The sequence below is a fragment of the Aspergillus stella-maris genome, assembly GCF_047715825.1.
Source record: "Aspergillus stella-maris strain CBS 113639 unplaced genomic scaffold BDV14scaffold_17, whole genome shotgun sequence".
Lineage (NCBI taxonomy): Eukaryota > Fungi > Ascomycota > Eurotiomycetes > Eurotiales > Aspergillaceae > Aspergillus > Aspergillus stella-maris.
Window position 1 is genome coordinate 79009 of NW_027396811.1, and position 26433 is coordinate 105441.

The window sequence follows — 26433 nt, forward strand, 5'->3', positions numbered from 1 at the left end:
AGCGAGGTTGGGCAGGAGAGCAGAGAACTATCCATGGTCGTGTTTAAGAGGCAATGCATAGTCGTGGTATCTGGGCTGAACTGGCTCAGGCTGAGGGAGTTCAGCATGAAGAAGCAAATCCAAGTAGCAAACACGAGCAGGTGGTGAGAGTGCAAGGAGAGGAAGGAGGTGTTCCAATGGCAGGCGCAGGAATTCTCGGACCGGGGGTGGAGATAAGACTGTGTTACTGTGACCCTGACTCTGACTCTGACAGCCTCAAACTCAACATCTTAATCCATGCTATCCTCTCACAGCCCAGACCAGCCCCTCTGCCGTTCTTTGTTTCTTGCCCAACGGGCCCCTTTCCACCATGGTTCAAGCACATCACCTTTTCAACTTTCTCGGCTCTTAATTTTTACCTATGCACATACCCAGGTACTCCAATAATTCAAGATGGACGCTCTGAAGCTCGATTGGCATCGGATTGCAACGCACCTTGTAGCACCGCTGGCGGCACTCTATGTTGCTCCCTTTCTCTACACTTGGCTCAGGGTGCGGCTGAACTTCTACCGACTGAGGAAAGAAGGCATGGTAAGCTCTTTCCAGCCCCTAAAAACATCATAAACCAGCTAACAAACGCCCCTCGTTAGCCCATGCTTCCATGAATCCTATTCTAGGAAACCTCCCAGCTCTTGCCAGCGTGATGAAGAAGGCCCCGACTGATGCCCAAGAAGCAATGACCTTTGCGCTGCTTGCAGAAGAATCTCAGCCCGACAAGTACTTTTATATGGACGCCTGGCCATTCGGCTTCTCGGTGCTCGTTGTGACCTCCCCTGATCTCGCCGTTCAGTCCTGCCAGACTCATGACCTCGGTAAACCAGACTCGCTTATTCCGTTGATAGCTCCAATGTCTGGTGGGCCAACCCTCTTTGTCCAGAAAGGGACGGAATGGGAGCATGGGCGAGCGCTCTTTCACCCGGGTTTTAGCATGCGATCAGTGATGGGATACATCCCGTACATCCTTCAAGAGGTGGATGTTTTCGTTGGTGTACTACGAAATTTGTCTCGGTCCGGTGACACGTTTCTATTTGATTAAATAGCTTGCAAATACGTCATGGACATCATCGGAAACGTTACGATGTATGCTCATCATTCACTCGCGCAAACAGATTGCTGACCAGTTGAACAGGAGCACTCGCTTTATAAGCCAGCGGCGGTTCCATCCAATTGTGGCTTCCATGTGGGACACCATTGATCGAGAAAGCCAAATGAAATCTGGAAATTACTTCAGCCGTTTGAGCCTCGTGAGACGGTTCAAACAGTGGCAGAACGGCCGGACGATGGACCATCACATCGGAATTGAGCTCGAGAAACGGCATCAAGCATGGAAGGGTTCAGACGCCTCAGGCTCTCCTGCTTCTTCTGCGTCCAAGACTATTATGGACCTCGCCATTGCAGAATACTTGAAGACACGTTCAGGTGCTGGGACCACACTGGACCCAACATTTAAGGCCTGGGCCGTTAACCAGATTAGACTATTTCTTTTCGTTGGACACGACTCAACCGCTGTCACAATCATGTACGCACTTTACCTCCTCTTCAAACATCCAGACATTCTCGCCAAAGTCCGCGCGGAGCATGACGAGGTATTTGGTCGCAATTCAAGCAACACCGCTACTCTAGTCTCTGAAAAACCAGAATCAATCAACAAATTGCCGTACACCCTCGCGGTCGTCAAAGAAACACTCCGACTCTTCGCCCCCGCCAACGCTCTCCGAGAAGTCCGTCGGGGCGTGACCCTTCGTGACAAAAAGACAGGTACAACGTACCCCACCGAAGGGTTTGCTATTTTGATTCTGCACCACGCCATCCATCGTAGCCCCCAGCACTGGCCAGAACCCCACGCCTTCATTCCAGACCACTGGCTAGTTGAGCCTAACCACCCGCTCTACCCACCCTCCGGCGCATGGAGACCCTTCGAGCACGGATCACGGGATTGCTTAGGCCAGACTCTTGCCCTACTTGACATCCAAATTACTCTTCTCATCACTGTCCGTGAGTTTGACTTGAAGGATCAATACGCGGAGTGGGACCGTCAACACCCAAAGCATGGACTGAACACAGTGTTTGGCGAGCGTGCGTTCATGATCCAGGCTGGGGCTGGTCGGCCGGCCCAGGGAATGCCGTGTAAGGTTTCGCTGAGTGCGCGCTCGCAGTATAACTGAGTTGTAGATGTGGTTAGGTCTGGTAAGCCGCGACCTACCACCCTGCTCGGCAACTTCACATTATCAGTACAGGATGGGCGCCTCTAATGTATTCTAACACTTCAAAGTTCCTGAATTTTGAATCAAGTGTATATTTCTCTTCAGGATTGTCGTAAAATCCTTTTCAAAAATGTAGCTTCTTCTTCTTCTAGGTGCACCCGAACACATGACCTCAGTCAGGTCAAAGGTACCTATTTTACCGCAAGCCTTCGATAGGTGGAAAAAGCCAACCTGCAGCACGACTCAATGTTACTCAACACCGCTTCATCCCCAGATTATGACCCCTCTTCATCTCCGCACTGCATTTAGCCTGTACTCTTTTTGTCTCTCTTTTCTGTCTCCGCCGGGGTTCTCCTCATCTGTCCGCATCGGCGCCTCGTCTCTCATTGACCAGTTCCTCCTCAGAGGCCCCAGTCAATATACCACTACAGCCCGGCGTCATCTCCGATATGCTTGGACAATTACTTCATGGCTTGGCTACTGGCTCACTTTTGGCTTGTCGACCCATTGCCATGACAGGCTACCCCGTCGAGCTTCCAATGCAAGGTTAGTCTTCTTCTACCCAGTTCCCTGCAGGACTTGGTAACTAACACTTAATCTAACTGTCCAGCTAGACCTCGGTGATCAGACAATCCCAGAAGCGAGCTTGACCTTGGAAATAAAAAGTGCGGGGAATCCCAATCTCGAGCTTTTTTCCGCTCCCAGAGGCAAGGGGCATTCATCCTAGATCCTGAGTAAACAATTGCTGTCTTCTGACTTTGGGAGTTACCAGCGGCCATGATACCGAATATTCTATCAACCGGGCTTCTGCTCCTCAATGTTTGCGCTGGCCTTACGGCGGCGCAGGAGACGGACTCAACGGATGCGCCGCTCTACAAGGACCCCAACACTCCAATCGAAGATAGAGTCTCTGATTTGCTTGGTCGGATGACGGTTGAGGATAAAATGGGACAATTGATCCAAGGTAAGTCAAGCTTGAAATCCCATTACGATGCGGATATTGCCGCAAGTGACTCCACAGCTGTTATTGACTTCGCTGTAGGTGACATAACAAACTGGGCGGACCCGGACACAGGCGAGTTCAATCTTACGGGCTTGGAAGAAAACATGAGAGAAAAGGCGGGGATGTTTTATGGTATGATAACCTGGCCTGGTAATCTGACTGCAACTACTGACGCTTTTATTGCTACATAGTCGGCTACCCCGTCTCCTGGGACTGGATTGCAACAAACGTCAAACGGGGTCAGGATTACCTGCTGGAGAACACGACGCTGGGGATACCTGCATTTGTTCAGACTGAAGGTCTGTAACCTTTACAGTGCTTAATAGGAGGCAGAAACTAACGCGTGGCAGCTATCCACGGCTTCTTGATCGGCAATGCGACAATCTATAACTCGCCCATTGGTTACGGGTGCTCGTTCAACAGAGAGGTAAAGTACATCAGTCATTAACCCATCCACTCGCCGCATCTGACAGTGTCAAATAGTTAATCTACAAAATGGGCCGCCTCATCAGCCAGGAAGCTCTAGCCCTGGGCGTAAACCAACTCTTCGCGCCGGTCGTCGATCTAGCCCGCGAGCTGCGGTTTGGGCGCGTAAGAAACCTCAAGCCATGCAACAAGACTTCATATACTAACGAACTGGCTTACGTAGGTCGAAGAAACATTCTCCGAAGATCCCTACCTTGCCGGCGAGATCGGGTACGAATACGTGAAAGGACTACAGAGCCACAATGTCTCAGCGCAGGTCAAACACTTTGCTGGATTCAGTCAGCCGGAACAGGGTATCAACACTGCGCCTGTCCATGGTGGTGAGAGATACTTGAGGACTACGTATGTTGCCAACAGTCCGCGGTATATGAAGGATAAGATCAAACTGACGATGAACCAGCTGGCTCCATCCATTCAAGCGAGCAATCATCGACGCTGAAGCTCTGAGCGTTATGAGCGCTTACCACTCGTGAGCCGGCCTTTTCCTTCAGTCACCTTGTTTTGTATACCCCAGTAAATGACAACCAATATCTGATCAGTTACGACGGAATCCCAGCAGTAGCAGACCACCACATCCTAACCGAAATCCTCCGCGAAGAATGGGGCTACGAGTACTTCGTCATCAGCGACGCGGGCGCCACAGACCGACTCTGCAACAACTTCCATACTTGCGCGAGCGACCCTATTGACTCGGAGTCTGTCACGCTGCAGGCACTACCAGCGGGTAATGATGTTGAGATGGGTGGTGGGTCGTTGTATGTTTTTCACTACTAATGCCCCCTTGCCCTAAGTTGTAGCATGAGCCAGTGGCACTGATACCATAGTCGCATAGTAACTTCCGCACAATCCCCCAACTCGTCGAATCAGGCGAATTAGATATCGAAACAGTCGACCTCGCCGTGTCGCGCGTCCTCCGCTCGAAATTCAAACTTGGTCTTTTCGAGAACCCGTACCCTGCTGCCCCCAAGGAAGAATGGGATAACCTTATTCACAGCCAAGAAGCCGTGGATTTAGCAAGAGAACTAGATCGAGAATCCATCGTCCTCCTCGAAAACCATGATGATATCCTCCCGCTCAAGAAGGAGGGTGATATTGCTGTTATTGGGCCGATGGCGGATGGGTTTATGAATGTCTGTCCTTCCCTGATCTTATCTGCCCTAGCTTACCCTACCCCTGACCTTCACCCCATCTACTTGAGTTCACTAACGTCGACAACAGTACGGCGACTACGTAGTCTACAGAAGCCAATACCGCGGCGTCACCCCCCTAGCCGGGATAGAATCCGCCGTCGGAGATGCGGCCACTATCCACTACGCACAAGGCTGCGAACGCTGGTCCAACGACGAGTCCGGCTTCGAAGAAGCCATAGCCGCAGCAGAGAAAAGCGACGTCGCAATCGTGGTCGTGGGAACATGGTCGCGCGATCAGCAAGAGCTCTGGAGCGGCCTGAACGCAACAACAGGCGAACACGTCGACGTGAATGACCTCTCTCTAGTCGGTGCTCAGGCGTCGCTTGTTAAGGCCATAATTGACACGGGCAAACCGACTATCGTTGTCTTTAGCAGCGGGAAACCTATTACGGAGCCTTGGATATCCTCGCAAGCAGCAGGATTAATTCAGCAATTTTACCCTTCTGAGGAGGGCGGGAATGCACTTGCTGATATCCTCTTCGGTGAGTTTGCTCCGTCGGGACGGTTATCTGTTAGCTTTCCGCACTATGTCGGTGATTTACCCATCTACTACGACTATCTCAATTCGGGGCGGAGTATTGGTGATTCTGGATACGAGACTGAGAACGGCACGCTCGTGTTCGGACACCAATATGTCTTTGGTACACCGGAGCCGTTGTATCCGTTCGGTTACGGGCTTAGTTATGTTGATTTCGAGTATGGCGATGTCAGTCTTTCCTCAACCAATGTCAGTGCGAGTGATACGGTGACTGTCTCAGTTGATATCACGAACACACACGAAACCAGAGACGCAGCGGAAGTCGTACAGGTTTATGTCGTTGATGAGATATCTTCAGTCGTTGTGCCGAATAAGGCGCTGAAGGGGTTCGAGAAGGTCGTTGTGTCTGCGGGGGAGACTGTGGAGGTTAGCATTGAGCTTGATGTTGCCGAATTGGGGCTGTGGAATGCGAAGATGGAGTATGTTGTTGAGAAGGGGGCATTTACGGTGCTTGTTGGTGGGGATTCGGGGGAGAGTAAGGGGAATGCGACGTTTTGGGTACAATAGGTGGAAGATATAAGATGATACCCTGGTGGATGAGTGAGGATATGTTTATAGGGCTGGTTGGCGGTGATTTTGGGAGGGAGGAGAGAAGGGAACAGGGAGAGTAAAGCACAGTGTTTGATCGTTAAACATTATTCATGATATTCGCTTCGTAATTCGATATAACCATAGCAAATGGCACAATAGGACAGAGAACGCTGGTATAAGATATGAAATCCTTGAGATATAAAGCCCCTTAGAATGAAATGACCATCACGCTCACGCCTCATCCACCTTCGAACCCTGCTCCGTAGACGCCGAATCCCGTTTCCCATTCCCATTTTGACCCTCTTCCTCAATGACCGGTGTAGTACCCACACTGCTGGTCCTTCTAGCACTCCCCTCAGCCCGTCTATTCTTCGCACCCTCTTTGAGTTTCTCCCACCGATCTCTATATCGGCCAAGCGCGCCATGGAGTTTCTCGTTCTCTCTACCTGCTTGCTCGAGTTCTTTCTTGCTGCGTCGAATCATTTCTTCGAGCTCTTTGATGCGTTGATCGCTGTCTACTCCGGTTTCAATGCCGGCTCCGGCTGCGGTTGCTGGGGTGGGAAGACCGGTTGTGGGCGAGGGAATTGCTGAGCCTGGATGTGGAGCGTGTTCTGGCGATGGGATGTTCTGGTGGTGCATTGCCTTAAGAGATTGTTGCAGTGCCATGGACGAGGACTGCGCGTTGACTTCCCACATATGCAGGCGTTTGGACAGTGTATCTGAAAGATGCTTGAGGGCTTGGTTCTCCATCTGGAGTTCCTCAAGTGTTTTGGCTGGTTGGAGCGTCGTGAGTTTGTCGTTTCCGCGAGTCGGCTTGCCTTTACCCTTCCCCTTGCCTTGGTTTCTGTTTGTCTGCAGCATCTCTGGCGAAGAGGGGGTTTCGCGTGCATCGACAAAATCATCCTCTGCTTCGTCGACGCTGTTTCGACGCGCTTCTTTTTCGGCTCTTGTTAGAATGCCTGCGTAGGATACAGTTCCGCCGGTTGTTGGCACGACGTAGAATGACTCCGCTGCGTTGCCGGTTCCCATTCCACTGCCACCGTTGGTCTCGCGGATGGCTTTTAGAGCTGCGCGGGAGAAAATCCGGCTGATGTCTGGTTCTGTAGATGAATTTGAGCGGTCATGTACGGCGCTCCGTCTGTCCACTCGTGTTTCTGCGGATGACTTTCGAGGCGTACTTGTGTCGTTGGTACCGTCTGATCCAAGCGGTAGGCCGGCGAACGCCAGTGGCGCTGAGATTTTGGTGATGAGGCCCTCAAAAGTAGAATAGAATCGTTGGAATGGTTCCTCAGTTATTGATTGCCTGTTTGACTGCCGTGATGTGTCCTTTGTATCTGCAGGCACAAATTCCTGTGAGATAATTTCGGTAGGGCTTGCAGTTGGCGGAGACCACGGCTGTTTCTGGCTCGAGGTGCGATTCACACGATCTCTCTGGGTTCCTCTTAAGCTTGATTCGCTCGTCCTGATCTTTGTAGGGCCATCGCTCATCTTCGCTCCCGCCTGTTGGGAAGAGAGCGTAGGTGATGCGGGGGATGAACGACGGGGTTGAGCTGGTATACCGCGTGCGGAGGCTAGGTTGCTCGCAATCGAGGACGTTTCTCGCTTGGGTAGTCGAGGATTTCCTATGAGTTTCGGGGGTTGCTGGCTATCCGATTTGGACGCCCCCGCGACGGAGGATGGATTCTCATGTTGGAAGCGGAGGATATGAGCTAGTCTCTTGTGGTGTTGTTCGAGGAGGTGAAGCGTTCGCAAAGCCTAGAAGGATATTATTAGTACTTTTATTTCCCGGATGAAAGCAATCCAAAAAAGACGGAATACCTCATGATCCCTACTGCCTTGCGCGACGATAGCAAACTCACCAGCAGCAAGGTCGTGCTCTTCACTGGCGGCCACGGGGTTGGACTTGCGGGTTTCAAGCACAGCGTTCCGCGCGTGGGTGTGGGCCTTATGGAGACTGTCAGGGATAGCTGCTGTTTCGGGTCGCAGGGCTGAGACTTACCAGGGTGAGGGGCGCAGACTCCATGGCCTCGAGAAAGAAGCGATAGTTATTCCAGCATCAGATAGCTCGACGAGTAAGAGAATGAAGTGAGGGGAGACTGAGGGAGAGAGTGAGGGACTGCGGTGGAGGTCAGACATACTGTTACCGTATCCTTACGTTCGTTACCAGCTCTGTCTCGGGGAAAAGGGTCTAGATTCCTTGTATAGTGTATCACAATGTATCAGTGCTGCCTGGGGCATGAGAAGAAGTGAGGTCAAGATGAGCTATCGACGATTAAGTATAGATAGTGAGGCAGTAAACATGATCTGAACCTACAGCCGAGTCAGTCATTGGCAGAGTGTAGACTGTAGAGTAGTGGTGAGCAGTCGTATTCGTGTCGGTGGTCTAAGCTGAAGCTCTCCCGTCTGGCCCATACCTCGCTCCCTCCTCTCCGTCTCTGCTCCTCTCTCTCTCCCCGATTTTCTGACACCTCCGCTTTCTCCTTCTCTCCTCCCCCATTCTCTCCTACTGCTGCCTCTGGCTTCTTCTACTCTCTATCGCTCTTGTTCTGTCCAGAGGCTGCGGGGAGACAGACCATGCTGCTGGCGTTACTCCCAGCCACAGCTGTCATCACCAACCCGGGCTGCCCCCCTCTTTACTTGCGCATTGCACAACGTCAGCAGCAGCACGGGCCTGAGCTTGCTCTACCATGTCAGTACAGCTTGCATGAATAATATCGAGCCGAACTTATTGCATACACCAACTACTACACTTATTTAACTTCACCCCTTACACTCGCTCACAGTTCCGCTCATCTTTCGCTCACAATGGACCTCCCCGTCATCCCCGATCCTCCAGAGCCCGCGACGTCAGATGCTCCGCCGCTTTCCAAGGCCCTGCGCTCAAAGACGATACCGGTAGACTTAGAGACTATTGGTAGCTCCGGCAGGAGCAATGGCCGGTCCTCTGTCGACTCAACGTCCGAGAGGCCATGGTCGCAAGCGGGGGAGGGCGAAGCGCCAAAAACCGGTCTATCGAAACTGCTTGCCTCACGAAAGAAGCGCAAGACGAAGAAGAAGGATAAAATCGATGAACTACCTACAACAATAGAGTCGGAGGGCAATGAAGGAATCCCGGATAATTCTCGAAGACGAGCTTCTAGTACCTCGCTGTTGCCATCAGAGAGCAATAGCCCTCAAGATGATGCCTCTAACCTCCTGACAGATGACTCCGAGCCCGATAGGTAATTTTATCTCCTGTCGCGATGTCCATGCAAATAATGTTAACATGTAATCTACTTCTAGGACTCCTCCCCTGACCTCCCACGATTCCCACTGCGGCTTCTACACATCCTCCTCCCCGCTAATCAAGGCAACCTCGGCCGACGCGAACGACACGGACGGAGCTCATGGCGATACAGAATCCGCTATCAGTGGCACCAACTCCGACCGTCGCAGCTCGAATCCAGATGCGGAAGTAGCGCGCCCGTCAACTCAACCGACAGCTTCGAGCTTAAGCGTACCGGCAGACCGAAGCAGCAAGAAGAGAAGCGTATCGAGAAGCCAGCGATTCAAGAATGCTTTCACCAACGACAAGAAGAGCAATCGTGACCGCGCGTCCTCAACAGCGTCGGGCGAGAGTACGTGGAGTATTAGTCGGCGGAGCAGTTTGTCTTCAAAGATGGCCCCAGGCAGCTCCGCTGAAGCTCCCCCGCCTGTTCCGTCACTCCCGAAGCCAATTCGTACCGACCTCACGGAGGATAAGGTTCGAGATGCGCCAGAGCGTCCACGTCTACAAACGCCGCCTCACACCGCCGTCCCATTCCCTTCTACCACAGTCACACCACCAACCCCTCATCTTGAACATGCGCCTCTTGTCGAAACAACCAGTCTCACGGAATCTCCTTCGTCTATCAAATCTGCCCGGGATCTGCCACCTGGCGTTATTGTTAGTCCCTCGGGGAATATGATTTCGCATCGGCGCGTACGCTCTGCCTCTTCTGCCAACCCCAAGCCTAGCAAGCTGTCCAACTCGATTGCTGCCAGTCCGCTCCTCGAAGAGGGCAAAAGCGCTACACCTCAGAGCGGATTCTTCTCGTCGGTGTTTTCCGTGGCCCAGACTGCCGCCTCAACTCTGACCAACAGCCTCAACGCTCAGAAGGCTCGCAGTCCAGCTATACCGGAAGGTAAGGACTCCGAAAGTCAACAGTCGATCGAGGGCACGCGAGATTCCGAAGAGACAGGGCAAGGCTCAACTGAAGAGAAGAAACCTATGGCTGTCGACACGCTGGGTTCAGGTGATCTGAACTTCAGCCACCTGGATATTGCCATACCACCTGGTGGGTCTATATCCACCCCAGATGGAGTTGTCATTACGAAGCCCGACGTGGGTTTGCAGAAGGGCAGAAGCCCAACAGTTTCTCAGCGAGACGACGCGGCGGCTAAGCTTGAGGATCGTGGCGTTGCACGTGCGGTGACCATGGCTTACGAGAAGGAGAACGGAGCCAACCAGCCGACTGATGACGGATCTGATACCCTCGCTGGCTCTGGTGTGAAAGAACCCACAGGTACCCAGACACCTTCTGGTGGGAGCACGTTTGAGGGAGAACCAGGGTCAAGACCCTTCAGAAGCAGCAGTGTGCGGAGTCGGCTGGCCCGACGACGTCACAGAGGCTCATCGGGTGCGACATCTTCAACAATCGGCGCGATTGGGGCTAGTGCAATTGCCCTCGGGGTCCCAGGCGCTAACACAAGTCTGCCGCGACTGACTGGGTTTGCTGTCGCAAGCAAGAAGCGCAACAGGGACTTTCATCAGCTCTTCCGCAGCGTTCCAGAGGATGATTATCTTATTGAAGATTACAGCTGTGCTTTACAACGAGATATCATCCTAGCGGGACGTATCTATATCTCTGAGGGCCATATCTGCTTCTCCAGTAATATTCTGGGCTGGGTAACCACACTAGTTATCAGTTTCGATGAGGTGGTGGCAATTGAAAAAGAGTCAACGGCAATGGTCTTCCCAAACGCCATCGCTATCCAGACTTTGCACGCCCGGCACACATTCCGGAGTCTTCTCAGTCGAGAATCCACGTATGACTTAATGGTCAACATCTGGAAGATCAACCATCCTACCCTAAAAAGCTCAGTCAACGGGACGAGGGTTACTGACTCTACTGGTGACAAGACAGAAAAGGCCGGTGAAAGCGAGGATGAAAGCGAAGAAGAGGAGGACGAGATCTACGATGAGGATGAAGACGAAGACAACGCCGATAGCTTCTTCGACGCTGGAGATGAAAGCATGCATGGTAGCAGCGCATCTTTGCCTTTGAAGAGTCTGGCTCGACAAGGATCCGGTACTATACCAACTCTTAACTCAGGGCTCACGACAAATGGAGCTGCCAAAGGCGCCAAGGGAGCCGGTGCTGACAGCGATACCGACTTTCCCGGTCCTCCCACGCATGCTCCCACCCAGTATGATGGATCTGACGGCCAGTACGACAGAGTCATCAAGGACGAAACCATCCCTGCACCCTTGGGCAAGGTGTACTCTTACGTTTTTGGTCCGGCCTCGGTGTCTTTCGTCCCTAAGTTCCTTGTGGACAACCAAAAGTCGACCGAGCTTGAGTTCAACTGCGACAAGGGCGGTCTTACAAATGAGCATAAGACTCGGAAATACTCTTACATAAAGCCTCTCAATGGCTCTATCGGACCTAAGCAAACCAAGTGTATCAGTAATGAGCAGCTTGATTTCTTGGATCTTGAGAAAGCGGTTCTCGTCACGCTCAGTACACAGACGCCGGACGTACCCAGTGGAAACGTCTTCACTGTCAAGACAAAATATCTCTTTACGTGGGCTGCAAACAACCAAACGCGATTCCTCATGACCTGCACCATCGAATGGTCTGGAAAGAGTTGGCTGAAAGGTGAGTCACTACCAACATCGTCACCATAAGCTATGCTAATAAGAGTAGGTCCCATTGAGAAGGGTGCGATTGACGGTCAGGGATCGTTTGGTACTGATTTGATCGCTTCTCTAAAGGCCGCTGTTGCCTCGCGTTCTCGCGCGGGCACTAAGACCGGTGCCAAGGGCAAGGGTCGGCGTAAGAGAGGCGATACAATCAACGGAGATGCTGCCGCGGCTGTTTCCAAGGTAGTTACCGATGCGAACGCCCAGAAGACCGAATCATGGGGTCTCTTTGAACCGCTGCGTGGAATCCTGGGACCGGTTGCTAGTATTTTCAGTCCGCTATGGAACGGCAACGTCGCCGTTCTAATTATTGGTGTCCTGCTTTTCATGCTTTTCTTTCGCGGACCTTCCTCGTCATCTTCCGACATTGGATACCCCGGCCAGAATCTACCGCAGCGCCTGGCCGCCTACGAAGAGATGTGGCGCAAGGAAGAAACCGAGCTCTGGCATTGGCTGGAGGACAGAGTCGGCGTTGAGGGGATCGCTATCCCAACGATGAACCGCCATTCTGAACCTCTTATTCCCCGGAGTAACCGCCGATCCCAGAGCGAGCGAGAGCTGAAGGACTCGCTGAGCGAAGAGACCCTTTCTGACCTGGAGATGGACCACGCTATCCGCAGTACTCGGGAAAGATTAGACACTCTTGAACGAGTACTGTCAAAACGCAAAACACAGTCTCCAGAAAAGACCGAGTCATCTCGCGAAGAGCTCTAGATCTGTAACAGCACAACAACTATGCCGCATCTTCAACAACTCAGACCAACCTCAACCTGCCTGCCCGCTAGTGTCATCATTCCACTCCCTCATATCCATCTCATTTCTCCCACGAATTTTATCAGCGTCACCACATCATATCCAACTACCAATCCCATCCTTCACAAATCAACGGTTCGGTTTTGTCCGCCATATCATGTTCCATCCCTTTGCAAGAGCGATTTTATTTGTTTTCCATGCACCAGTGTCTGTCAAGCGGTTGTTGTTGGTTCTCAAGTGTATGACATGGCTTGGTGGCTCGGCCATTTAGATGCTTTGCGTTTCCTTGCGCCGTGTTCTGTTCTGTTGATACGCTTTGTTGTCCTACTGTACGTTGAGTCGTTAACAAGGGATACCATCTTGTACATCCGTCTATATACTCCTATATGTACTCTGAAATCCGAAAATATGAGAAAAAATCAAACCAAGAGAATTTCCCATCGTGTTTAGTAGTAAATCTTTCCACGTCCGTGCTTGGTATGTGTCTCGCGATAAGTCGCTCAAGACGGCGAGAGAAGCAGCCAGCCTGAGATATGGAATATAGATAAAAACACCCCAAGGAAGCGTCCAGCAGCTCAACGTTACACAGACATCGCTTACCGACGATCATAGGCAGTACCTATTCAAAGAAGCTTCTCACCAACATGCTTACTTCCGCCTGTGGCGCGGGACTTACCTCCTCGCCTAAGCATCTTACTTACATATACGGTTAACTCTGCCAGACGATATTGGCCACTTGGTCTTTGACTACTTGGTTAGCACGTAGGGAGGTGAATGTATATGCAGGACCCAAAAAAGCGTGTTTAATTTTGGGTATTCAGATGGCAATTAGGAATGGTAGTACAATGACGATAGCAATGGGAGGTATAATCCAAAATGAGATAGAAAAGCAGATATGGAGGAAGCAATCGCTGATGGTATGAATGGATGAGAGATCAAACGCTAATAGACGAACAACAAACATAAAGGATAGGCCAAGATAGTAGCAAAGGGCATGCAAACATGGAGCACATGGAGCAGGTATATAAGCAAGCAAATATTGCAAGAGATTAAATATAGATAGCATGTCGAAAGGGTAGTAGATCATGAATGTAAATAGTAGGTATGGGTAATTGTCGTTACGTAGCACTCATGAGAAAGGTATATGGCGTCGAGGCGAAAGGATCAGGTTCCTTCATAAACCTTCGGCTCCTGGTTCTGACTCGAGGAGTCCGGGTTCTGCTCGGCTGGGCTCGGGTTGACCTTGAGCGCGTTCGTCGAGTCATCGGAGAGTAGACCCGGGTGTTCAGACTCGATTTTCTCATTCTCCTTTTTTCTCTTCTTTTGCATCTTCTTCATGGCTTCCTTCGTCAGTTGCTGGCGGAACATGCGCTCGACGACGTCCTTCTTGCGCGTTTTGCGGTCACCGATCATAATCAGGACACCGCCGGTAATGTTGCAGGCGATAGAGCAACAGAGAATGACGGTTGTGAGGGCAAAGGGCCGAACGTGGTAGCTGATACCCCATGTCGTAGCACCAAGTGCGATTTGAAGAAGGGAGTGACAGTCTAGGATAACGACGATGGCGATGAGGAAGCGCTGCGGAAAAGCGTAGTGGGTGATCGTTTCGTGAGGTTTGTAGAAGGTATGCGACTTGGCGAACTTGGCTTGATGATGTTGAAGTTTCGCTTGCTGAATGCGTGACAGGACACTGAATTCGTGCTGGTCTTCTAAGCGGAGGTCGCCTCTTTCGATGTCGATTGAGGCCTGAGCTTCTCGTCGTTCAGGCAAGTCGTTCTCATCTTTCAAGGCTGGCAAGCGGCGCTTCCGGCGGATCTTCCAAGTAAGGAATGTGTAGTGGGCGATAAAGATCATATGGTAGGTGTCGACTGCTCGGAAGGGGGCTAGTCCATCACCCATAATGGCAAAGAGGGCCACCAGGACGTTGTCAATGACGTTGATGATGTACGATTGCCGTCCTCCAACGTTAATCCAACCTACGATTCGTTAGTACATTGTTTCGAATTGTAGAGCCTGATGACTGTACCGATAAGGAAGAGCACCCATGCAAGTCCAAAAAGAGTAATGAGCGTTGCATATAGTGTAATCAAAAAGCCAAGAGCTGTAGACGAGTATTAGTAGGTATTTCCAGAAAAGTTGTGTGAGACATACGCTTCGACACATATTTGCCAAAACCCTTCATCGAGCGCTTGAACTTTGAGCGACGTGAGTGTAGCATATGTCGCACATGATCGTTCAGCTCTTCGATATCCTCATAGGTCCAGCCTTCAAGGTTAATACCGTCTGGGAGAATAGCAAAGCGAGGTTCATCATGCAACACCGAAGAAATGCTGGTAATGGGTCTTTCCAACCGAGGGCGGCCGTCCAACCCTCTCATGTCCTCCGTTTCTTCATCTTCGTCCGTGGATGTTGATTCCTCCTTGTCCATCTCAGGCGGAGGCGAGAGGACATAAGTTTGGTTGCGGTTGACAAGTGGTCCCAGGTTTGGTACGAACAATGAGTTCTGAACGTTCGTGAGCGTGGTAAGAGCTGATACCTCGGGGTCTATATTGCAATTAGTACTATAATCTTAGGTTGGGCGCGCAAGGCTCCAACGGCGCATACCAATAACATCCAAAACGTCCACAACGTGAGAGTCATATTCGCGGGCTTGAGGTCCGGCTGCAGGGCTGCTGCCGCTGACAGTTGAGGCTCGGTTCCTAGATAGTCTGTTCAACGCTGCTTCGCTTGTCCTCCGCAAAAGGTTTCTGTTGCCTCGCGCCGGCTGCGTCGGAACGGGAGCCGGCCGAACTAGTTCCGTTGTTGGGCGGCGGCCACTCCCTGGGCTCTGCGGTTCCTCCATTACAGTGTGCATGGGTTCTCCAGGTTGAAGACGTGGTAGAGTGACTGGATTTGGGGCAGACCATCGTCCTGGTCGCGGCTCGGAACTGCTGCGACGACGGCCGCCTTCAAAGGCGTCGTCCTGCGAGGGCTCCTCGGCAGGAGGCGACGTGGGTGAAGCGAAAGATGCTCGCGAGGCATTGTTTCTAGTAGGGAGATTTGTTGCACTCTGGTTGTTGAGGATAAACGAGGGTGGTCGGTAGAGACGAATTGACGAGCGATTGGAGGCAGCTGAAACGGCGCGCGGTCGAGCCGGTGGAGGGTTCGATGACGTCGGATCTTGGCCCGAGACAGTCGCAGCAGATGCTCGTCGAGGCTGCGGGCGAGGAGGCGCGAGATGGTCCGGAGACGGGCCTGCCGGCTCTATCGGATCCATTTGGAGGGAGTTGGGATGTGAGAAAGTGAGAGGGAGAGGCGAAGAGGAAGAAGGGGAGAGGAACCAAGATAAAGAAGCATTAGTCAAGGCCCAGTCTTCTCCATCGTCCCGCAACTCTCCGCCAAGACCAGTGGCGCTCCATGAAAATCTCCAGAAAATCTCCAAGGAACGCGCAAGGCGATCGGCATGACATCGTTGCTGCAGCTTGTGTTGTCTTAGGATACTGGTTGACTGGTCAAGAGCCGTTGCTTTGTTGGCATTGAAACACAATGATTGTCGGCGCCTAAATTATCTACTTTGTATTCTTTTTAAGGTTGCTGGTGCTTGTTCCTGGCCCTGGACGTTTCTGCCTTAGGCCTCAGGCATCAATAATGTACTTCATTCACTGCGCCATTATTGACTCTATCAGCGCTTTCACTGAGAGCTTTTTGTTTGAGCTTTCTGTTTGCTTTGTTTCTATATTAGCTTGCCGTCATGTTTTATCCCTCTTCTATCATCAACACCCTTCTTCTTACCCCCGACTGAGTCGTATTTGAAGCCCCAGGCTTACTACCTCTAACGGGCGAAACATAGCATTAGTCGTCTTCCAGGTAATCGACTTTTGTCTACTTGTGTTGTTCGGCATAGGCCGTTTTGCTAATTTGGGATGACGAAGTTGGACTAGTGACCCCGCCATCATAAAGGCTTTATACCATGGAGAAAAAACACCCTCTCGCCCAGAGAGCCTGTCCCAACAGCCCTACCAAGAAGACATCGAGCCACAAAGAGACTACCAAGAGCCATAATCATGATCGCTCTACAAAGAAGCATCTCGAGCTTACCCAGACCCCGGTCCGCACAAGCACCGATTCAAAGACTCCATCCAAACGACAGACCCCATACACCGAAAAGTTCTTCGGCAGTCTAGCACAAACCATTGCCGACACTTTCCCTTTCAAAGCATTTGCCAAAAATCATGGCTGTGGAGTTGAAGATGTCATCATTGCCATTCGCAAGACCGTCGTCGTTCCTCTCTCGAAACCTTTCAAGGTTCGAGTAGACGCGGAATCCCAAGCTGCTGGGGGAATGACGGAGTCAAGCAGGACAGAACCCTGCAATATGACTGAAGATCCGGGGTCCGCAAGTCAGACTTCAGCAACTGAGATCACGAACGAGTTGTTTGAACCTATAGTCACAAGCATTTCCAAAGGAACTCAAACTGCAGAGCCGGCCGTTGAGTGTCCCAACCCAGCAGACGTTGCGAGGACCACCGAATCAACAATATCGATGTCCTCCAAGGCAACCCAGACCGCAGAACCTGCGAAGGAGGAAGTAACCCCGACGAAGCCCACGAGCTCTAGTATATCACCTTTCAAAATACCGGACCGTCCGCAGGAAGCGAAACGACGTCGCACCAGTACAACCTTCCCCGATAGATCGCCCGTGAAGCAGGACGTCTTTGGCAAATATGTCACGGTGCGATCCAAGAAGGCCGACAGTCATCTTACTCCTTCGAAATGACACCGGCTGGCAATGGCCATGGAATTCGTTCTGTGAAGTTTGGCTGGTTTGGAATTCGTCTAGAGCTTGGAAAACCTTTTGTTTGGCCTTCTAAGAAGCGACGTTGTTATAAGTAGTAGCATCATTGTGCCATATGTATCTCAATTAATGTATTTTCATGGGAGAATGTTTCCGAATGGTAATAGGCTGTGGAGGCTGGCTTGATAAGATCGATCTCTGGCGTCCGGTAGGTCGATCGCATAGCCCTAACCATATCGCTGCGCAACAACTCCACTCTATCGCCATTCGTTGGCATGCGATCAATCGAGACAAGGCAGGTAGACGTTGCTTATTCCAGCTGACATTAAATTCTCCGGTATTGTTGACCACCGCCATGCAACCTTATCTCGCGGCCTCTTGATCCTGGGTGTAATCATGATGTCAGCGATCTTGCGAGATGTACATTGTCTGCTTGACCTCGAGTTTCTTAGCATCATTCCACCACCTACCTCAAACTCCGCAATCTACATCGTCATTCCTATCTACCTGGCGACTAAATTTGAACAAGATGCCCTCTACAACAACCCCCCACCCAGACCAACGCGGCGCCGAACCGCATCCCTCACCGCCGCGAAATGTCAACGGCGATGTTGACTACAAGCCTCATCCGGAGAAGTCTATTCCAATCTCGCCGGCAAGATCAAAGATCCAACAAGCAATCATGAACCTCTACGGCGGCAGCGCCTCGAAGGAGGATATGGATGTCTATGCTGAGCAGGCGATATATGATGATCCGTTTAGTTATTGCGATACGCGGTATTTACCTACTTACCTTTCCCCTTCTCATCCCTCTCCTCCGGAATATTCTCTTTCTCCATTTCATGGCGAGCAGTGACTGACATTATATTTGACAGCCACAAAATAGCCGGCCAATGGTACGGCATCCCCAAATTCTTCGCGAAGTCTGAGACACTAGCCACAGAAGTTACATCTTCAAGCGAGCATGAGCTTGTCTGGAAGCAGCGGAGAAGATATACATTTGCCGGTATCCATGTGGCCAAGACGGCGGATAGCCTGGTTAGTCTCAAGCTCGAGGGCGCAGAGCCGAATGAGAAAGTGGTGTATCATAAGGACATGTGGAATGGGAAGGATTATGACCATGAGGGATTGGGGGCGTTGATTAAGAAGAGACATGGGTATGTACTCCTCTTTTCCCTGGGTGAGAGGGGACTGGTATGGGTGTAGGCGCTGACTGCTGTATAGGGACAAGTTGACGCATGTTACGAAGCCGCCGGAGGAGGTATAAAGATAGGAACTGCTGTGGTACTGAGATAGTCCATGGATACAATCTTTTCTGGTTGAAAATCAACGAGTGAAGATTGGCTGTTACATAGCTGATATACAGAGTACTCTGAGGGGCAGCGTAACGGGGCACGTTGAGCTGATGCTGTCATAGTGGGCCTAGACCGTGGAGTGCCTGAGCTCACGCAGGTGCAGGTGCATAGTAGTGTGTGCCTGAGGCAGCCTTCCGTAAACAGCTTAGTCACAACAGCCAGTTTCCTTTTTCTCGCTCCTTCTCCTTTCTCGCCCGTCGGACCTCATCTTGATCCTTCCTCCTCAAGGCAAATCGTCATCGTGTACTCCCAGATTTCCCGTCAACAACCTTCCCGTATCTAGGGCACCAAGCTACCCTTCTCCTCCCCCTCCTAACTTCAATCAACTTTCATCCCCAAAAGGCAGCCAACAAGCTCCTCTGAGTCATCGACACACATTCGGTCATCAACCTCTCCACCGCCAATCCTCAGACCATCTCGTTCACCTTACAGAACTTGACCCTTTGTGTCCTCAGCCATCAAGATGTCTACTGCCGTTGAAAACACTACCGCCGACACCCAGGCCTCCACCGTCCCTACCACCGAGGCCGCCAACGGCACTGCCCCCGCAGCTCAGTCCGCCGCCGATGCTGCTGCCGTCAGTGCTGATGAAGGACGTCGGTTGTACATTGGGAACCTCGCATATGCGACCACTGAGGGGGAACTCAAGGACTTCTTCAAGAGCTACACTATGTGAGTATATATCTCCCATTATATCCACTGCTTTTCGGCCTCCCTTGCGTCCCCTACAGTCAGCGGTGTCGCGAAGCTTGGGGTTGTGCCACTATCACCCTCGCTTCGACTCACGGTGCCTTCGCTGTACTACTTTCACCCTCGGATCTTCTCTCCGGAGGAAAAACGCTTTTTGAGGTTATTCGTCCCAGCAGCTAACATACGTCATAGTGAGAGCGTCTCGATTCCCGTAAACCCTCGCAACAACCGCCCCGTTGGCTATGCTTTCGTCGACCTCGCTACCGCCGCCGAAGCTACTGCCGCTATTGGAGAGCTCTCCGGAAAGGAGATTCTTCAGCGTAAGGTTTCTGTTCAGCTTGCCCGCAAGCCTGAGCCCGCTGAGGCTAAGGCTGAAGGTGCTGTAAGTGGCGGTGAAGGCGCTAGCGGCAACGAGGGCCGCAAGAGATCGGGAGGACGCACTCGTGGTCGTGGTCGTGGTCGCGGCCGTGTCGGTCGTGGAACACGCGGAGGTCGTTCTGTATGTTTTTCTTGCCCACTCACTATTCGTATCAAGCACTAACCGTCTTGTCCTTTGCAGGCTCAAACCGAAGGTGCTGAAGAGCAGCCCACCACTGCTTCTGGCGAGACTGCCCCTCTTGCTGAGCTCACCAACCAGAACGACGCCGCCCCCGCTGAGGGTAAGGCCGCTGGCAAGCCCCGTGCTGCTCGTCCCCAGAAGCAGCGTGGACCTCCCGAGGATGGCATTCCTTCCAAGACCAAGGTCATGGTTGCCAACCTGCCCTACGACCTGAGTGAAGAGAAGGTTCGTCCCATTTCTGTCCACTCTGTGGTTCTCATTACTAATCCATCTATAGCTCAAGGAGATCTTTGCTGCCTACCAGCCCGTTTCGGCTAAGATCGCTCTCCGCCCTATCCCCCGCTTCATGATCAAGAAGCTCCAGGCCCGCAACGAGCCCCGCAAGGGCCGTGGCTTCGGTTTCGTCACCCTTGGCTCTGAGGAGCAGCAGGAGAAGGCTGTGCAGGAGATGAACGGAAAGGAGATTGAGGGCCGCGAGATTGCTGTCAAGGTCGCCATTGATAGCCCCGGCAAGGAAGATGACGTCCCCGCTAGCGAGGCAGCTGAGGAGGCCGAGGCTCCTGCTCAGGAGAACGCCGCCCCTGCCGCCACCGCCTAAGTGACAAGGTCGTTTCTGTCCTAACGAACACGATTTCTATCCGATGATAGATGCTCAGCAATCTTTAGTCGGAGGTCGGTTTGTGGGATAACTCTGTAGTAGGCGTTGTGCGGACGCGAAACTACACAATGAAGAGCCAAGAAACTTCAAAAACAAAAAACAACGAAAAAATATCCATGAATCTTATTCCGGTCCGGCGAAGTCCTGAGGAATAAAAGCAACGTGAGGATGCACTCTTTTACATGGTTTATGTGCGACGCGCCTACAGGGTGCCGTACAATGTGGACCAAACGCCGTAATGTGTGGTGGTTGATGAGATGATAACGAATCTTGCTCTTCTGTTATATTGTATCTTAGCAACCATTTAGTTTATGAGAAACGCAAGGCTGGCCTTGTTCTAGTCTTGTTCTGACAGTTATTTCTGTGAAGCATTGTGGTTGTGTAGATCGGTATGGAGTATGGAGTCCTCCCTGGCCGTTATGACGAGAGGCCACTCCACAGCTCTTGGCACCATCATCCTGTCAACCCCCCGTCTGCTGCAAACAACTGGCCGTCGATCGTCTTTCTTACACTCGTTTGGCCTACGATTTATTTGCACCACTAGATTCCAACCCTTTTGCTTGGGGATCGATTTTTTCCACGTACATTACACTTCGCCAATTTGCGCACATAGTTCGCACCCAATTAAGCCAGGGCGGAGGAGCAATTAACGCTCACATCTCCGCCGTCTACTTTTGTTGCCTCCCCCTTATACTCTTCGACAGACATCCCTTTCACCATGTCGCGAATGTGGGAAGTTGATCCGGAGACGAAGGCCAAGGTTTGTTCTTCCTATTGCTACCTGACAAATTCTGCACCTTCTTTTCTTAGAAGCCAGATTCGAGACTGCGGCTAATATTTCCTGCTCTACCTTATAGCTCCTTCAATACTCCAAAGTCAACGGAAATGATCGGTGTTGCGATTGCGGTGCTCCGTCCCCTCAATGGGTACGTTCATCCCCCTTCACTATCTCTACGTGTCTTGAGTGTCTCTAACCTCAAACTCCCCATCTCATCAGGCCTCCCCGAAATTCGGAACCTTCATCTGCCTCAACTGCGCCGGCACCCACCGCGGCCTCGGCGTGCACATCTCCTTCGTCCGCTCAATCACAATGGATGCTTTTAAGAACTCCGAGACAACACGCATGGAACTTGGCGGTAACGATCCCTGGAAGGCCTTCTTCGACGCCCACGAAATCACCCAGTCTGAGGGCCGCACCTTCGAGGACTCAACTATCAAGGAACGATACGAGGGCGAGGTCGGCGAGGAATGGAAGGAGAGACTTAGCGCGAAGGTTGAGGGACGGGAATACGTACCGGGTCAACGACCACGACAACAATCGGTTAAGAAGAGCGCTGTGGATAGCATCAGCGGTTCGAGATCGAGCACGCCACTTTCCATGTCGAATACACCCACTGGAACGACTGGACGCGCTTCGCCCGCTTCGTCGGGATTACAGGAAAATCCGGGTGGTGTTGAGGGCGCGGGCGGTCGCAAGGCGCGCAACGAGGCATATTTTGCGAAGATGGGCTCTGAGAATGCCACGCGGTCAGAGACCTTGCGGCCAAGCGAGGGCGGTAAATTTACTGGGTTCGGGGGCGGCATGCCCGTCACAGAGAACCCGAAGCCCTCGAATGGAGCGCCGGCCTTTGATGATTTCCAGAAGGATCCTATGGCTGCCTTGACGAAGGGATTCGGCTGGTTCACGACGGCTGTCGGGAAAAGCGCAAAAACGATGAACGATTCATACATTCAGCCTACGGCGAAGTCGGTACGTTACTCAGTCCCTCTCGACCAAAGTCTTCCCTAAATATAGGTCCATCTAACAAAACTTGTGTGAAACAGTTCGCAGACTCCGACTTCGCATCCCAAGCCCGCCAACACGCAACCCTATTCGGCCAAAACATCCAGACGGGCGCCCGCGGCGCCGCAGACTCTTTCAACCGGTTCGTCGAAGGCACTGACGGTCCATCCCGCGGGGGATCCCAGCGTCGTGGTCGTCCCGGCGCTGGCGCTGAGCCGGAGAGGAAGGACTTCTGGGATGACTTTTCGAGTTTGAGCAATGAGGGGCACCGACGGAATGCGTCCCGCTCGGGTGCGCTGGGGACGAATGCTATGAAGCCTGCTCCTGTGTCTGGGGCTTCAACGTCTGCTTCGGGGGTGGGCTCTGGATCGACGACAGCCGGCGCTGGGAATGGGACGGGTAGAGCGTCTCCTGCGCCTGCAGGTACTTCGAGGAAGAGCCAGGATGATGGGGCTTGGAACGATGATTGGTAGGTGGGAGGTAAATGCGAGGTAGGTGCAAGGTAGAGGTGTTGTTTTTCTGGCTTTTTTGTGTATCTCTTGCGTGTATATACGTTGTCGTTGGTAGCGGAGCGCTGCATTGCTTTGCCTTTTTGGGGAGCGTACTGTACCTTGACTGGGTTGGGGGTCGCGGTCGATAGATCTACTTGATTTTTTTTCGCAATGCATGCATTCTTCTTTTCCTTTACTTCTACTGGAAGTATCATTTCTTCAGTGATTTCTGTCTAAGAAAGTTATTTTCACGGGTAGAGCGCGATTGTAGGTGAAACATTATCTTTGTACTGTTTGCCCAAGAAACGAAGAGATATATTTACTGAAACTTTGTCACGAGCATGCTCTTTTGGTGGCCGGAAATAGGAACAGGAATCTAGGTATATATTGTGGTACCCTAACCAAAATCTACATATCCGCTATACCACACTCTATCGTACAAGTTCTCAGATAAACTGCTCTTTATCTACCAGAAAGAATCAATCCTATCTTCTCCAACAACCATGGCCTAATTAATACCCACCCCTCAACTCCGCCAAAACAGCCTTCTGCCTCGGCGCACTCATCTTCTCAAACCGATCAACACTCATCACGAACGTCCCGCGCCCAGCAGACAAACTCCTAAGATGCTTCAAATATCCAACCATCTCCTTAAGCGGGACCTTGGCAGTGATAGTCCTTGGCGGATTACTCGAGTCGAGCACCGACGCGCCCGAAACAGTTGAAGACTGGAACGGGTCTGGGGGTGCGTAGATCTTAGAGGGATCAATGGGGGGCAGGTCCGGTTCTGGGTCTGTGCTTGCTGTGGGGGAGACATTATCTGAGGGCGTTGATATAGTCGTTGAGGTTATCGGGATGTCTTCGTCTAGTGAGATGATGTGACCGCCACGGGAGGACGAGATGTCGTGGACTACGGCGCCGAGGGAGGATTCGTCGATGGAGATTATGACGTTCATGAGGGGTTCCATTAGGCAGGAGCCTGGGGAGGCGGAGGCGTTGGAGACGTTGGAGAGGAGGTTTTGGAGGGCTGTTGAGGTTGCGAGGCGTGCGGCGGCGGAGAGGGCGGAGGTGGTTGTTTCGGCGCCGAAGAAGTGCGATTCTGGAGTTATGGTGAGAGTGACGCGGGTGCTGTGCATGGGGAAGGTGAATTGGGGCCCGCGAGCGAGTGCGGCAAGGCACCCGTTTTGAAGAGCGCTGCGGACGGCATCGACGTCTAGGTGGCCTGGGATGATGGGGCTCTCTTCTTGGCCTCGCTTGTTGATTTCGACTTGGAGTTCGGGGGCGAGGAGGATGACTTGGTTGCCGTTTTCTGTTACGACTGAGAGGGCATTGGCGTCGGGTGCTGATGAGGTCTCTGGGTCAAAGGGCTCGATAAGGGACGTGCAGCCGGCTTTGCCCTTTCGGCCGGCGATCTCCCGGTCGAAGATCTTAGTTACGGGGCCTGACTGGCCGAGGGGGCATTCGCGGTAGCCGATTTCGATGCGGCCCATGGATGCTTTGGCCTTTAGGTCGTTGATGAGTCGGTCGCGGGCGATTTCGAGGTGCAGTTCTCCCATTCCGCTAAGGAGTGTCTGGCCAGAGTCCTCGTCGATGCTCACGTGGAGACTAGGGTCTTCCCGGAGGAGCAGGGCTAGCGACTCGTGCATGCGTTTCTCTTCGCTGAGACTGTGAGGTTCGACACTGGCGAAAAAGACCGGTGGTGGGATGTCGATGGGCCGTAGCTGGAGAGTGTTCAAGGGCTCGGGGGGCGACTGTCTGTTGGTGGAGCAAGCGACTAGTGTATCGCCGGTACGGGTGTGCTTGAGACCGACAACTACTCCGATCTGTCCTTCGCTGATGGATTCGACCTCGACCGCATCATTGGCATACATCCTGAGGAGACGAGGTGCGCGCTCCGCAACGTTCAAGTTGGTGTTGTACAAAAGGCTGTGTCGGTCCAAAGAGCCAGAGTAGACGCGGACGTATACCAAAACACCGCGCTTTGCGTCATTGACCACCTTGAAAGCCAGACCACAGCCTTTCAACTGCTTGATAGCTTCCTTGCTGTCGGCTACCACGGATGTCTTCTTCTTTTGCTTGCCTTTTGCCGGTGCCGCTTTTTCCTTCTGCTCAACGATGAGGTCGCTAGACAGCAGACTTCTAAGGCTTCCTTTGACACCTCCGATGCTCACCTCGGGGTCTGGAGTCTCTTTCGGACTCGGAAGAAGATCGGGAACGCTGTCAAGCAGCGGTTGTACACCAATGTTGCGAAAACTGGCGCCGGCAAAAATGGGGATGATCTTCCTGGCGCCGCTGCTCTTTAAGAGACACCTTCGAATGCTTTCCAGAATGTCACCATGCGAAACCTTGAGATGATCTTCATCGCATTCGAAGAACTTCTCCACGATGGTGTCGTCGTGCTCACTCAATAGCTCGACCAGGGCTATCCTGGCGCGACGGAGCTCCTGTCCAAGCTGATGTTCCACCTTGTCTAGCTCCTCGAGGTTGAATCTTTTGACCATTTTGCCGTCACCTGCCTCCCACCGGAGTCCTTGTAGGTTGATTGCGTCAGCGACACCAGTGAAAGTGCCATTTCCTCCTTCAAACCACGGGATTTGACACACAGCAGGCCACCCATTGAGTCGCGATGCTACTTCACGTACAGTGCGTCCAAATGCTGCACCGTCTCTATCCAACTTGTTCACGTAGACAATGCGAGGGATGTTGTATGTACTAGCTTGGTGCCAAACCTGCTCAGTTTGCGCTTCTACACCAGCGACACCGTCCAGAATACATACTGCACCATCTAGAATGCGCAATGACCGTAGAACCTCAAATGTAAAGTCCGCGTGACCGGGGGTATCGATCAGGTTCACCAAGTGCGACGATGCTGATCGAGGAGCTTCCGGGCCCGGCTGCGTGGCAGCACCATTCTCCGGCGGCCAGTGGAATGTAATAGCAGCGGACTGAATAGTGATACCACGCGCTCGTTCCGCAGGAAGGAAGTCTGTCACCGTAGATCCTTCGTCAACATTTCCTATCCGTCTTGTGAATCCACTGTAGTAGAGCATTCGCTCGGTGGTTGTCGTTTTGCCCGCATCGATGTGCGCAATAATACCGATGTTTCGAGTCCGGTCGAGGTCGGCTTTCAATCGCGGATGGGCCGTTGAGAAATATTGTAATCGAGGACATCTTGGGCTCTCGGAGAACAAGGTAGGCACTGACCCAAGTGTCCAGCACTTAGGTCTGCTTTGGCCGAAGCATCTGGCAGCCCGGCCGCTGTCGCGGGCGCGCAGAAGCAGAGCCGATGCCATTGGGACAGCTATATTCAGGTATACCTGTTATTTTGGCATAAATTTCTATTGCCGCATGTCGATTGAGAGCTTCGCAAGTCGATTGAAAGCTGGGGAAGTGCTGAAGATTGTGAAGTTGACGTCGAGGTTCTTTCTTGTCGGA

General features: G+C 52.2%; 11 protein-coding genes across 11 annotated transcripts; 8 read left to right on the forward strand and 3 right to left on the reverse strand.

The window, feature by feature from the left end:
* Positions 1 to 432: 432 nt before the first annotated feature.
* BDV14DRAFT_188694 (cytochrome P450) lies at positions 433 to 2204 on the forward strand (the record flags this gene model as incomplete). Its single annotated transcript, XM_073771104.1, has 3 exons — positions 433 to 570; positions 689 to 1059; positions 1169 to 2204. 3 exons carry the CDS (start codon positions 433 to 435, stop codon positions 2202 to 2204), a joined length of 1545 nt encoding a protein of 514 aa, XP_073629707.1.
* Positions 2205 to 3020: 816 nt separating this feature from the next.
* On the forward strand, positions 3021 to 6068 carry BDV14DRAFT_207839 (putative beta-glucosidase; the record flags this gene model as incomplete). The annotated part of the gene is made up of 10 exons (XM_073775249.1): positions 3021 to 3207; positions 3286 to 3378; positions 3438 to 3545; positions 3597 to 3673; positions 3730 to 3837; positions 3896 to 4074; positions 4133 to 4201; positions 4272 to 4487; positions 4565 to 4862; positions 4951 to 6068. 10 exons carry the CDS (start codon positions 3021 to 3023, stop codon positions 5965 to 5967), a joined length of 2352 nt encoding a protein of 783 aa, XP_073629708.1. The 3' UTR covers positions 5968 to 6068.
* On the reverse strand, positions 5925 to 8081 carry BDV14DRAFT_170545 (uncharacterized protein). The gene is made up of 3 exons (XM_073768221.1): positions 7991 to 8081; positions 7810 to 7935; positions 5925 to 7746 (listed from the first exon to the last, which is right to left on the reverse strand). Exons 1-3 carry the CDS (start codon positions 8012 to 8014, stop codon positions 6223 to 6225), a joined length of 1674 nt encoding a protein of 557 aa, XP_073629709.1. The 5' UTR covers positions 8015 to 8081; the 3' UTR covers positions 5925 to 6222.
* A 519-nt stretch (positions 8082 to 8600) lies between these two features.
* BDV14DRAFT_34536 (GRAM and VASt domain-containing protein) lies at positions 8601 to 12855 on the forward strand. Its single transcript, XM_073776591.1, has 3 exons — positions 8601 to 9212; positions 9274 to 11891; positions 11940 to 12855. The coding sequence occupies exons 1-3, from the start codon at positions 8797 to 8799 to the stop codon at positions 12647 to 12649; spliced, it is 3744 nt and encodes a 1247-aa protein (XP_073629710.1). The 5' UTR covers positions 8601 to 8796; the 3' UTR covers positions 12650 to 12855.
* Positions 12488 to 13170, forward strand: BDV14DRAFT_34542 (uncharacterized protein). The gene has a single exon (XM_073776592.1). The coding sequence runs from the start codon at positions 12671 to 12673 to the stop codon at positions 13136 to 13138; it is 468 nt and encodes a 155-aa protein (XP_073629711.1). The 5' UTR covers positions 12488 to 12670; the 3' UTR covers positions 13139 to 13170.
* A 315-nt stretch (positions 13171 to 13485) lies between these two features.
* Positions 13486 to 16037, reverse strand: BDV14DRAFT_170548 (uncharacterized protein). The gene is made up of 4 exons (XM_073768222.1): positions 15293 to 16037; positions 14840 to 15232; positions 14715 to 14789; positions 13486 to 14664 (listed from the first exon to the last, which is right to left on the reverse strand). The coding sequence occupies exons 1-4, from the start codon at positions 15942 to 15944 to the stop codon at positions 13853 to 13855; spliced, it is 1932 nt and encodes a 643-aa protein (XP_073629712.1). The 5' UTR covers positions 15945 to 16037; the 3' UTR covers positions 13486 to 13852.
* BDV14DRAFT_170549 (uncharacterized protein) lies at positions 15940 to 17604 on the forward strand. The gene has a single exon (XM_073768223.1). The coding sequence runs from the start codon at positions 16638 to 16640 to the stop codon at positions 17442 to 17444; it is 807 nt and encodes a 268-aa protein (XP_073629713.1). The 5' UTR covers positions 15940 to 16637; the 3' UTR covers positions 17445 to 17604.
* Positions 17605 to 17991: 387 nt separating this feature from the next.
* Positions 17992 to 18729, forward strand: BDV14DRAFT_198559 (uncharacterized protein; the record flags this gene model as incomplete). The annotated part of the gene is made up of 3 exons (XM_073772997.1): positions 17992 to 18239; positions 18338 to 18619; positions 18687 to 18729. The coding sequence occupies 3 exons, from the start codon at positions 17992 to 17994 to the stop codon at positions 18727 to 18729; spliced, it is 573 nt and encodes a 190-aa protein (XP_073629714.1).
* Positions 18730 to 19079: 350 nt separating this feature from the next.
* Positions 19080 to 21053, forward strand: BDV14DRAFT_34563 (uncharacterized protein). The gene is made up of 4 exons (XM_073776594.1): positions 19080 to 19489; positions 19700 to 20006; positions 20067 to 20291; positions 20344 to 21053. Exons 1-4 carry the CDS (start codon positions 19281 to 19283, stop codon positions 20662 to 20664), a joined length of 1062 nt encoding a protein of 353 aa, XP_073629715.1. The 5' UTR covers positions 19080 to 19280; the 3' UTR covers positions 20665 to 21053.
* On the forward strand, positions 21054 to 23198 carry BDV14DRAFT_34564 (GTPase-activating protein GCS1). Its single transcript, XM_073776595.1, has 4 exons — positions 21054 to 21484; positions 21582 to 21650; positions 21722 to 22474; positions 22549 to 23198. Exons 1-4 carry the CDS (start codon positions 21443 to 21445, stop codon positions 22978 to 22980), a joined length of 1296 nt encoding a protein of 431 aa, XP_073629716.1. The 5' UTR covers positions 21054 to 21442; the 3' UTR covers positions 22981 to 23198.
* Position 23199: 1 nt separating this feature from the next.
* Positions 23200 to 26391, reverse strand: BDV14DRAFT_34565 (mitochondrial elongation factor MEF2). The gene has a single exon (XM_073776596.1). It carries the CDS (start codon positions 26289 to 26291, stop codon positions 23511 to 23513), a length of 2781 nt encoding a protein of 926 aa, XP_073629717.1. The 5' UTR covers positions 26292 to 26391; the 3' UTR covers positions 23200 to 23510.
* Between the last annotated feature and the right edge of the window lie 42 nt (positions 26392 to 26433).